The 13,291-nt window shown below is 41.5% G+C and overlaps 1 protein-coding gene across 2 annotated transcripts in view; it reads left to right on the forward strand.

Moving 5' to 3' along the window:
- Window positions 1-13,291, forward strand: part of LOC110019969 (gamma-tubulin complex component 4) — an 85,635-nt gene that overhangs the window by 41,826 nt on the left and 30,518 nt on the right. For both annotated transcript variants that reach the window (XM_020717885.1, XM_020717884.1), the window contains exon 6: window positions 12,958-13,230. In XM_020717885.1, the coding sequence (XP_020573544.1) occupies window positions 12,958-13,230 (273 nt within the window). The remainder of the gene's footprint in view (window positions 1-12,957; window positions 13,231-13,291) is intronic.

Below are 13,291 nucleotides of genomic sequence, written 5' to 3' on the forward strand. Positions count from 1 at the left end.
TGTACCATCCAACAGAGCCATGCTCAAAGACTCGGCAGAGAGAAAACCGAGAGGAAGCAAGGCACCAAAAAAAAAGGGGAAAGAAGAGGTACCTCCTTAATGCCAATGTAAAGCACTGCAACACCAGAATTCACCAAAGCTCTCACAGAAATCCCAATTCCTCTTTCCAATCTCCTCACAGCTAAAACTTCTACTCTCCTTTTTTTTGTAAACTTTCGACAACCCCAAAATTTTAAAAGAAACTATGTTTATAGGCAAAGAAGAGAGGAGAAGAGAAAGGAGATCACACCATCGACCCACGACACTCGAATAGGGCCAAAGAAAAAAAGGACGCGCTCCCTGCTCACAGAAGGCCGAACCCACCGAAATATCTCGGACCGAGTGGCCAGCCCAGTTGCAGCGAGGGAAGCATCGGGAAGAAGAGAGAGTTTGCCATTCAAGTGTACCAGGGAGTAAGCTTCTCAGAATCAAACTACCAAGAAAAGGAAAACCACAGGGAGACTGACACGACTTCGGGAAGGAAGACCGCGGGCAGAAGGTGTCGAGCAAGGACGAATGAGAAGTCAACTTTCTCTCGCATGGAGGAGGAGCTCGGTTGGCTCGAAACCGAGAAAGGGAAAAGCCAGACACGCGAACGGGAGAGGGAAGGGAGGCAGAGCTCGGGTGCGTGCGTTTAGAGATTTAGTGTTTAAAGAGGAAAGGGGGAATTGGTTTTATATAAATTAATATATATATATATATATATTAAATTATATGCGATTTATTCACGCGTTTTGTCATCCGGGGTCGCTCGGACAACGTCGTCGACAATCAGGTCAAAAACACGTCAAAATTCAAATTTCACAAAATTTTGACCCGCTATCGATCGTCTCAAAAAGTTTATTCGAGTCTTCGACAGGTGACAGTGCAAACAATGTGAATTGTGGCGATCGGACGTGTCGACTCTCCGAATTGCGAAGTTTTGTGCGCGGGAGTGCGAATTGTGCAAAAGGCCACCCTAAAGCTCAAAAGGTCCTATAGGAATCCCTTTTGGGTTTCCTCATGTTGGTTTCATCCTTCTAAGTGCTAGAAGTTGATACCATACACGCGAAACCACGAAAGAGTACAGAAGTGGGTTGAATTTCTAAAACGAGGCGGGTCACATTTCTAGGGTTCTAAGATAGTCGAAGGGAGATCCCTAAGACTAGATCCTAAACCCTAAGAGGAAGACTAGACCTCACTAAAAATGAGGTCAACAATCACGTTTTCAAGTCAATCTCGGAGAATACTGCAACAAACTTGTCCAACAGTGCATCAATCACCGGCATGAGAAATTTGTTAGATATTGTTTTCTTATTCATTGCCTAATAATCCACATTGAAACGCCAACTCATACTTTTTCACAAGCAAGACTGAGCTAGAGAAAGGATTCACACCAGGCTTTATGTGCCCAATAATCTTTCGATCTCATCTTTTTTGCACCATGGGGGTCACAACATGGGGGCACTCTGATGGGAGAAACCCCTACTCTCCTGGTTATCACATGCTCGTGCTCCCTTTGAAGCGTTAATCCACATGACAACTGAAAAAATTTTGCAAATTGTTGTAAGTGTTGTTGTATCGATGGTAGATTCTTTGCCAACTCTATATCATGTGTCTCTTCCATGCTATGCAACTCGATTAAGAATGTCAACCCCGCATCCTGAATTGTCCTAACTATGGATTTGAGTCTCACCAAGGCCTTGTTCAAACTATGCTCACCATGAAGTATCACATTCTTGCCTTTCTCCTGAAATTTCATTATAAGGAGTTTCCTATTCATCTTCATCATACCCAATATCTCGTCAGTGCTCCCTAAATCCAAGGGAAGAAAATTTTCGATTACCTGAATACATTGCAGTGTCAAAATCACCAATTCACAAAATCCATGCTTCTCCTCTTATCTTGTCCTCATCATTACTCCAAAACTTCCTTTGTCAACCATCTCAAGCCCCAATTGCTCCACTACTTGAGTGGAGATGAAATTGTGGGTGGCCCCACTATCTACCGACATCACTACATTATGCTCTCTAATTTTTCTTCAAAGTTTATTCATGTGGTTTGGTGCTAACCCCACCACCGAGTTTAATGAGACTTGTCACATCAAAGTTAGGATGGTTTGGAATTAACCCCACTACTGAGTTCAATAATATTTTTCACATCAAAGTTAGGATGTTTCTCCTAACCACTACCTCTGTTTTTTCATCCGTTGCCTTCTGGTCACACATTATTAAAACCTGCAAGGTTCGATCCTTGTAACAGTGTCATGGACAAATTTCTCATTACACCGAAAACATAACTACTTGAGAAAACTTGAGAAAACTCTCGATGATAATTAGTGATTCTAGTCTTCAAGAATTTAAAGTTCAGTTTTTCAAGGTAGGACGTGGAAAAACAAGTGAGAATAACTCAAGTAAGAACAATCTTTTCAGGAGTCCAAAGGAAGTAAAAGGTAGGGGATGTCACAGATTCTGAGGGGAATCTTCAGTGACCTCCCAAATTATTCTACTGTGTGGTTGTGTTTTAGAGAGGATTTTATTTGAATGTTGAATTCTGTCAATTTTATTATTTGAGACTTACATTTGCATAATTACTGGTTATGCAAATAGCCCGCAAAATTAAGAGGTTTTACGTTATTCTAGATTACAACCTCGGAACCTAAGGCGAGTTAGGACTTACGCTGCACAATATGGTTGTGCAGGGGCCTAAAAGAGGGTGAGGTTTTACGGCCTAAAAGAGGAGCTACCTTAAAATCCTTTTTACGCCGCTCTAGGCGAGCTACCTTAAAATCCTATAAGTTGTTTAAACTAAGAAAGTTTAGTTGGTGTAGACTCATTCTGCTGTTGTAGAATGACGACCACCTCCACCTGTAGTCCGCTCCAAACTCCTTGTCGTGCTGCCCACGAAGTTGCTGAAGTTGCTCCGAGTTCTTCGTCACAGTAACAGTCCTAATGTCTAAAGCTCAAACAGTTTTACCAGGTGTGTTTCAATGTCTCAGTTTGGTTGTCGTTGGGGGGGTTCAAGTTGATTAGAGCTACACCGGTTAAGATCCCACGGTTCCCTCGTTCCGGTATCACTATTTTCTTTTGAACTTACTTAGTTTAAACGAGTTGTGAAACCCATTTAAACCGGGGAGATCACGTTAGCAAACGTGAGTTACCTCCTCCGAGGGACTCCCGTAAATTCAAAAAAATGTATTATGTTTTGTTTTTTTTTGTTTTGAAAATATTGTTTAATTTTGAAAAATCGTTTTATTTTGAAAGTGAGATTGAATTCAGTACCTGCATAATATGTTAGAGTAAGAGTAATTGCAATAAAGAAGTAACAAAAAATAAAATGTACCTACGTACGTGGCGTATCTGCTGCTGCTATTCCTGTTGCATGTTTAACTCACAAAACACAATATAATTTGCAGAGAATCTAAATAAATTGCAGAGAAAAGAATATAACAGTAAACAATATAACAAGTTGTAGCAATAATAAGGAACTCAAAAGAGGTGATCCTACGGTCTCCTACAACTCCTTACTGCAACTAGCAAGCTAGTATAGTGATCCTACGATCTCCTACGGCTCTGGTAAGCAACTAGCAAATGTGTACGGTGATTTTACGACTCCGGACAACAACTAGGAATTTCGAATAGCGCATGTATGAGTTCCTATGAACCCAAACAACAATGGACAACACCTATGTAACTTCCTACGAATCCGAACAGAGGTGGGCAGCAACTAGATGACTTTCAAATGAACCTAAATCGTGGTAGACATCTCCTACGTGGCTTCCTACGAACCCAAATCGCAAATCAACCCAAATCGTGGTGGACAACTCTTAGGTGGCTTCCTACAGACCCAAACGGTGGTGGACAGCTACTAGGTTTGGTTTCTTACGAACCCAAATAGTGGTGGACAACTACTAGGTGGCTTTCTACGAACTCAAATAGTGGTAGACTGCAACTACACGGCTTCCTATGACACTGGGCAGCAAATAGAAGCATTGGACAACGGTCCTACAGCTCTTATAGCTCGGGGCAGCAATTAGAAGGGTTGGACAGTGATCTTACAGCTTCCTACGACACTTGGCAGCAACTAGAAGCATTTGACAATTCCCTACAACGCTTCCTTCGACACTGGGCATCAACTAACACTCCAAATCATTAATTTCAGCACATCGCAACACTCCTATAGCACTCTACAGTGATTGACAACTTCAAAAAGCACATAAATGGAACACAAAATCCTCCAAAACAATGATAAACCATCCTGAAACGGTACATTAAAAGACTCCGAGAAAATTGTAGCGAAACATCCTCCAAATCACCTCAAAACAAGTGTTCTAAATCACCTCAAAACAGCTAACATATATTTTAAATAGCTGAAAATAATTTCGTCAAGCTACAAGGCCTTAGATCAGTTTAAAGATGTCAGTCACTGTTAAGGATAACACCAATAATTGCTAATGATAACATTGAAAATTGAATAGAATCGAGTACGGGCAATTTCCATTATGCAAGGTTCCAAGTGGATGGCAAAACATCAATCTTGATTTATGTGAATGGAATAAGGAGATAAAGAGGGTCGAAGGCTTTTTTTTTTTAATCGAGAAGTTTCTTTAAAAACAATGGAGTAAGTAATCTGAGTTTTGCATGGAATTTGATTTTAAAGATAAAGAACATCCATGATCAAGAAATGTAAATGAAAGCAAACATCATTCACATCTCTAATAACCGTATGACTTCCCTTAATCCCATCCATCTGGAGGAATCTGAATCCCACCAAAGTCAAGAAAAGCATCCCACGGGAAAACTTCACAATTCCATCACATAAACACACTATCAAATTTTAATAAGATCAAGAAACCTTTAAGAAAGAACAGAGAGAAAAGAAAATAAAAATAAAAATCGCGGATAGATTTCGCATTTCGCATACCTGACAGGAAATCCTTCGAAAGGAGTTGTGGCTATGTGAGGAGGAGAATACGAGCAACCTCAGCCGAACGAGGAAGAGAGGCTGATGAATCCCGAGCGCGAGGAAGAAAGAAACCAGCAAGGGAGTTGCAGAGGGGTGCTTCAAGGAGGAGCGGTAGACCCGTTCGCAGAAGAGGAGCTAGGGCTTCGGTGTGTGAGGCAGAGAGGGGAAGATGAACGGGAGAGGCGAGAGTCTTCGACACAGCAAAGGGTGCTTCGTCGAGCGGGAGGCGGGATCCAGCGGAGATGGCTTCGGTGCGGGAGACGGGATCGAGCGGCTTCGGTGCGGGAGACGGGAGAGAGCAAGCGGTCTGCGGCTTCGGTGCGGGGAGGAGGAGAGCTGGCGAGCTTCCTTCTTGCAGCGGAAGCGCGACAGGAATGGGAAAGTTGAGTGGAAGAGAAGAGCTCGGGAGAGGCAGTGGAGGGTCGACTGCGAAGGAAGGAGCGATCCCTTCCTTTTCCTTTTAGAATTGGAGCGAGGTCAATAGCCGATGCTCTGGAAGTAATTGGCAGGAAAATTAATGAATTCCAAATACAGGGGGAGATTAAATGGAAAACATTAAAACCTGAATTAATTTTAATTAAGACAGAATTTAAATAATCTATTTGAATTTTGAAATTTGAATTTCAAATTCAGGTGAGCTGGTGCCTAGCCCATGTTCAGCCCGAGTCCAGCCTGATTCAAACCCGAGTCGGACCTGAGTTGAGCCCGGGCACGCGAACCGCTAAAAAAAGTGCATCGATATTCGTGTCAATCGCTCGTGCGCGAACTATAGAGATATGGATGTCATTCTTAGCTAAAGTCGATGTTCCGGACGAGTCGGCGCGGTTCGTTTCGTCATCCGGGGTCGTCCGAAAGAGTTTGCTGACGGACGAGTCAATTTAAGCCAAAATTATGCGGGGTGCGATGCGTACGCAAAAATGCAGCGTTATCGAGCGTTCGGGTCGCAAAGGGGGTTCTCTAGGGGTTGTTCCTATTAATGTAGGAACTCTCGATTCTAATCAACTCAACGGAATGTCGCGGATTTGAGACCGCCTATGCGAGACTCGTAGGAGTGACAAAGTGGCTCGAATTTTCTCAATGATGTGGGTTCCGTACTAGTCCTCTAGGAGGGTCAAACAAGAGAAGCCAAAAGCTAGACCCTAGGTTCTAAGGAGAGAAGTGAAGACCTCATCCAAAATATTCGAAAATGAGGTCAACAATACTCTCGATAAAAATCAGGAAAAATTATCTTCAAGAACTTCAAAAAAATGAGACTTTTCAACGAAATCGGACAAAGATGTGTGCAAAAGGGAATGATTCAAACTTGGAACATTGATTCAAACTTGGAAGGATTGGTTCAAATTTGGAACATTTTCTTGTAGAATCCAAAGGATGAAGAGCTAGGGGATGTCTGCCATAGATCCCGAGGAGATCCTCGATGGCTTCTCAGTCAACCCTATGGTTTGGCTTTAGTTTCGAGTAGAAATATTCAAGTGTTTTATCTTGCCAATTTTATTTATTTAGGGTCTACAATCGTGTGAAAGTCTACATTCGTGTGAAACGATCACACATAGCCTGAAAGATGTGAAGATTTAGGTCATAACGAACGACAACCTCAGAATCCTAAAACGAGTTAGGTCTTAGATCGTATAACAGAGCTATATAACAGAGCTATACAAATGCCTAAACAAATGCCTAACAAAAAAGGTTGAGGATTTATATTGCGTTAGGTTAACAACCTCGAAATCGTATGAATTGTTATTTTAATTTCTAGGAAATGAATGATTTAGCTGGGGAAGACATGTTCTACTTTTGAAGATGGTCATGTTGCTCACCACGCTAGTTCCAAGCTCTTTGTCGTGACGAGTTTGAGTTTTCTAGGGTGTCAGGTTATAATATCAAATCCAACGGCTCTATGGTTGTAGTCAAATATTTTATGGATAACATGTTGAAGCTGTAAAGTGTATAGCATAATAGTAGGGTATGCAGCACTGAACAAACAGTGGAATATGCTGTAAAGAAAACAATATAAAATACGGTGTAAAAGAAAAGTAAAAAGAATACAGCAGGTAGGTGATTTGCAAGAAAGTAACATGCTGTAAACATAAAACAAACTTGTATATCTGGGAGATCCGCTGTTCCATGGGTGTAATTGATGCAACATGTACAAGCAACAAAACTTGAGAAAACATACTGAATTGCTTTATATGTATGAAACCAAAGAAACGTCGTCCAGAAATCTCGAGAAAGATCGTCAAAAGACTCACGACAAGCGAAATGTGAGGAAATCAGTGAATCGACAAATCAATTAAAATCGTAGAAAACAAGAGAAAATCCCGAAAAAAGACCACGAGTGCTTTGTCTAAAAATTCGAAGAAAAACATATGAAAAATTCCAAAAAGAGGGGGACCGCAAGCACTCGGGTCGAGGCTAGGCTCAACTATATATTAGTACTCGAGGATCGTCGAAGGCTACTCGGTCTCGAAGGCTACTCGGGCTACTCGGTCACCCGAATGTATAAAACCCGCCACTCAACTAGAAGGGTTTCCTATCAAACCTAACTCAGGAGGGTACTCCTTAGCCTAAACAGGTGATCACAGGTGGACAAGTGATGTTTGAAATGTATTTAAAATTTATATTTTTAGCATGCACATAAGTTTAAAGCATACAAAAGGGGTTGTATCAATTTTATTTGTAGCGAAAAATATATATTTTTTAAAAAAAAAGGTGTATATGTTCTTATCAAATTTGTTTTTATCAAATTTTAAAAGTGGTCCACGAGTCGATCGCGCTGTCGGACATAAGACTACCAACAACCTAAGAAAGTTCGAAATGTCTTGTATCGGTGAATGATATTGTCATCCTACAGCTTACTGGGTTCCTGAATCGGATCCTGATGGGTTCCTGAATCGGATCCCGATGTCGTAGGATGACATATCATTCTGCTCTATCTCTGGTGTGCCTTTTTCATCACCGCCCTAAGCCCCCAAACAAAACCGACCTACTTGCGACCTTGCTTGATGGTTTCACATATAGTAAAATGTTGTACGTGGACACATATGTATCGGACATAAGCATAAAAAACCAAACCTAGAAACAAGGAAAAAAGAAACAAAAATGGGGTGAGAGAGAGGAGTGATTGATCCACCTAAAACATCGAATAGAACGAAAGATGAATCAACTCTCAAAATTCGTGACGAAAAGACCTAAAAATGAAAGCCCGAAGATCCTTGAATTAATCCGAAAGGGTATCATTTTCTCACATTTTTATAAGTGGATCAACCCAAGTCAAAATCAACCCAAGTCAACCCAAGTCAAAATGACCTCCTAACGCCGGTATCCAAACCCCAAAGATATCTTTTATGAAATCAATTCGTCACAGCCAAATGTTTTTCCAAAATGAGACTTAGAAATCTCCCAAACGTCATAAACCGAGCAAAACCGAGCAAAAGGAAAGTGACCCCGGGGAAACCACCACCAATATTTCCAAATCCATACAAAAATCAGGATCTTACAATTTTTAAATTAATCAATAGCCTCATATATCAAATAAGCATAAAATCTTCCCATATAACCAAATAAATGCTCACGGTCGGGGTCAATACAAAGAGATGAACAACAGGTAAGGCTCTCGGCCAAGGCAACCAAAAAGGGAAGGGAGAACCATTAAGGCTCACGGCTAAGGCAGTAAGGGACAACTGCTAAGGCCCATGACCAAAGGCAACCCAAGGAACAACAATTATGGCTCACGGCCGAGGCAATCCAAGGCCAAAAGAGGCTCACGACTAAGGCAAACCGATTCAATTATATGAAAATATTTGATATACATAGGAGAGTGAATGGACAAACCCTCACAAAGCCTCCAAACTGACTCCAATTTCACCAAGTAGGACGTAAGGAAGCTGTTCAACCTATTCTTCAATCACCTCACTTTATGGACAGGGCAAAGACATGCGTTTAAACTTGACTCATCGATCAACACCCAAGTCACTTCGTGTAGGAAGAGCCAAACAAACCCAAAGGATTGCCAGCAAGCTCACGGGTAGGGGTCGGAACTAAAGCCAGCAAAACCGCACTCAAACCACTTCTCGGGTGAGGGCAATCAAACCCAGGCCACAACAAAAGGGTAGAAAACATCTCTATGCCCTCAAGACATCAAAATATAATATTACCAAATGTTTCAAACAAGAATAGCTATGGAACTTCCTCAAATCAAAATAAATTCCTCCACAATATGTATATTTAAGCCAAAAACGCTCATGAGATGCCAAAACCGAGCCCAGCAGGGGCCAAAGTCAAGCCAAATGATCTACCAACAAGCTCACGGTTAGGACTAAGAACAAACCAAACCAAACTCCCAAGCTACCTCTTGGGTAAGAGCCAAAGCGAGTAAATCCGAGCTCTAAGGAAAGCTAAAATCGAGCCATTCAAATCCAAAACAGGGTCAAATAAGCAAAACCGAGCCCATCCACCAAACCAGCTCTCGGGTAAGAGCCACAACAAGTAAATCCGAGCTCCAAGGAAAGTTAAAATCGAGCTATTCAAAGCCAAAACATGGTCAAATAAGCAAAACCGAGCCCTTCCACCAAACCAGCTCTCGGGTAAGGTCTAGAAAAGGCAAAATTAAACCAAGCCAAACTCTCGAGTGGGGCCAAGAACGAGTAAAACCACACCCTGCACCAACTTCAAATCATTTGGGGATAAACCCGCACATATGTTGGACTTGGAGTACCCAACAACATACAGATCCCATACCAAAATAAGCTTTACAAGTATGCAAAAAGGAAACCAAGGACTGGATCAGGCAAAACCGAGCCCCAATAGAGGCTGAAACCGAGTCATTCAAAGCCAAAACAGAGTCCAAGCACAAGTTAAAATCCAAGCCTTAACAGAAATTAAAATTCCAGCCATCTTAAGGCAAAATCGAGCCAACCCAAGCCAAAGGGCAACCCACATGTTTTTTTTGAAATATCAAGATATGAAGCCAATATACATCTTAAATAAGAACAACAACATAAAGAACATATTTGGGCCACCAACCTAACTATTCCAAGCATGAAACAGTTCCCAACGGATATTTGAGCAAAAGGATGCCCCACGAGGAGCTAAGCCAAGCCATCCAAGCAAGTTACAGGGCTTTCCAAATTAAATAAATTTTTCTCATAACATGCATTTCGAGCAAGGAAAAGCCACAGGGAGCCAAAATCGAGCCCAGTAAATCGAGCCCAGTAAAGGCCAAAAACCATGCCATCCGGTGGCTAAAACAAACACACGTCAACATGTGTTTCATATGAGAGGAATAACGTGAAGTAGAGAAGAATGCATAAACCTCAAAGTTAACATTTCAAGGCCTCCAAAATAAGTTCCGAGGGACTGAGGGACTTCCAAAATAAATTTCCAAATTAAATCTTTTCATACTCCATATAGATTTCAAACAAATGAGGCAACAACATGAGCTAAAACCGAGCTTCCACATGCGTGAAAGACCAAATAAACCTTCCAATGTCTCATGCTAGATAAGAATAAATGAAAAGCTTCATAATACATATCCTAACGTGCTTGCACGAAGAACTAACATTGCCTCAAAACCATGTTTCTACCCTCCTAATTGCTACAATGACTAGAAACATGCCACATTCTCACTATTTTAAGCAAATAACCATGTACAACCCCTAAAACATGCCCACCATTCTATTTTCACATGCTCAAGTAATAAACATCTCAAGTATAGGTACAATAATAAACTAGCATGCTGTACCGTCCAACAGAGTCATTTTCAGTGGCTCGACAGAGAGAAAACTGAAAGGAAGTAAGGCGCAGAGAGGGGGGGGGGGGGGGAGGGAGCCCCTTATACCTCCTTAAAGCAGAAAGAAAGTAACACAGGAATTTTAAAGGCACTTCCCAACTTCAATTCCTCTTCCAACAGCAAGAGGAAATCAATTTAAACACCAGAAAATCAAAGAAGTGAGTGAGAAAGAAAAATGACAGAGTTTTCTTCCTTAGAAAAATTTTCGGCATTACCCCAGGGTTACAAAAACCAAGCTCTAATAAAGGAGGAGAAGAATGATTAAGAAGATACGATCCGCGGCAGAGAAGATCGAACTCAGAACGCAGAAGATAAGATACGAGGGATGGGCGTCTGCGAGACTTGTCTCGCGTGAGAGAGGCGAACGCGGGAACGAAACCCCCCAACGGCACAAAGAAGGAGCGGGCCGAGCGACTGAATGAGCCATCCTAGGGCTAAGGCAGACCCACAAGTTCGAGGGAATGAGGCGGGGAGGGAGATGGATTTAGGTTAAGGATTTTAATATAAGTTATTAATTATAATAATAATAATAAAAAAATATTATTTATTATTATAATTAACACTTAAATAGGTATTTTTCTCAAGACGCGCCGTCACAATAAAACGAATATCCCCCCTAAGAAAAATCGATGTTCTGGACGCATTGCTGCAGTCCGTTTCGTCACCCGGAGTTGTCCGGGCAACCTCGTCGTCGATCAGGTCAAAAACGCGTCACGGCTCGAATCACATCAAAAACTTGGCTCGAATTCGATTAAACAAGACGTCGAAGATCGCAACGGCGTCAAATCAACGAGTAAAGTCAATCCTAAGGCCGACAGTCTTATAGGAATGCTCCCTGAGTTCCTTCGGAGTAGTAGCCCAAGGAACGTCAAGTCGAGCGAAGAAAAATTCAGAATTGCTAACGAGGAGGGCTCCTTCACTAGTTTTCTAGGAGTAGTCGACAGAGAGGTCCTACGGTTAGATCCTAGGCTACTAAGGAGGGGAAAACTACACCTAGACCGAAAGCGAGGTCAACAAGGCTATTGTGGTTGCAACAACAAAAGGCTCTAACACTGTTGGATGCAACCCTCGGTTAGCGTCCCACCCATCGTGGTTTATTATTCTAGGAGAAATCCTTCAAATCCATCTTATCCAACCCGAATCGCATGTCATCGTCACTTTCTGTGTGCTTTCGCTCACTCTAGCCATTCAGATGCCATGCGATCCCTCTCAAAGGCCAAATTTCTTCAAATTGGTCTTCTCTAGGCCCAAATCACACACCATTCGACTGTTTACGCTCGTTCGAAGCTCCTGATATCGTGCAATCCCTTCTTATGGTTGTTGCTCGAGTCAGCTCCACACCTTGTAACTCGTTCTCGTGGCCCCAGATTCACCTAAGGTAGCAACTATGCCCTCGACGTAACCTTGAAATTGTGTAAAATCTTTTGATTGCTGCCACACTAGCCCGTTCTTGATGTTGTCACTCGATCCTGTGGCATGCAGTGGAGGGTTTGTGTGGAGCTCTGCAATATTCATCATTTTTTTCCAGGGTCGTCTATCGCTTCTCCATGTACGAGAAACACTCCTTCATTCTCAATATAATTTGACTCACCTCTCCGTCTAATATCTCCTCTAAAGCATCGTCCTTCTTGACCGCCATTACTCTCAGGTATTGCTTTGATATCAATTTGATAGAAACAAGACGAGTTTCCATAGAAATTTGGACAAAAAAATTTATGTTTTATTCTATCAGTACCAAAACAAAACAATGCAATCCCGAATAGATAGGCTTAAAATTCGAGAGCTAGTCAAGTTTCTCTCAAACCCTAACTACTAAAATTCTAGACAACAACCCTAAACTTATTAAGCCTTATTGATACCAAATAGTAATAACTAGCAAATGTCTAAATTTTCCCTTTAGCCTTGTGCCTAAAATGGGTCTTCAAAATATTTAGCGAGCTAGGCATGGCAGGAAGTACTGCAGGTGCCGGTCTAACAAAAAGTTATCTATTAATTATTTAAAATGTGTACTCGAACTTTGAAAACTGTAAGCTTTATTTGTTTTGCATACACCTTCACTCTTGGATGATAATGGTTTCTAATCATCCTTGCAATTTTAACGTCAAATGTATTTGACGCACTTTTTACTTGAGGTGCTTAGCTTGTTTACTAGCACCATTCCTCTCACTGGTGTTGAGATCATTTTACAGGAAATGCTGCCGGATTACATACATATGCACATTGCTGAGTCCATTCTCTTTGCTGGTAAAGCAATTAGGGTCCTTCGAAATCCAGCATATTCATTCAGAGTACAGGAATCCATCCACCAGCAACACATTTTAAGAGGAACTCAAAGGACCCAGGGATCAATGGGAACCTCTGTCCTTTCAAAGGATCCTCTGAAGGGTGCAAATATAGTTGCTGAAGAACTCTTCCCACAATCGGAGGCTGATAAAATTGAAGAAATGCTCCAAGGGTTGAAGGTTGTATCAAGATTTTAATTTTTGAAAATTTTATTTTTTTTCAGATGAACATTACAGATCT

This window comes from Phalaenopsis equestris, unplaced genomic scaffold (assembly GCF_001263595.1).
Source record: "Phalaenopsis equestris unplaced genomic scaffold, ASM126359v1 Scaffold000088, whole genome shotgun sequence".
Taxonomy (NCBI): Eukaryota; Viridiplantae; Streptophyta; class Magnoliopsida; order Asparagales; family Orchidaceae; genus Phalaenopsis; species Phalaenopsis equestris.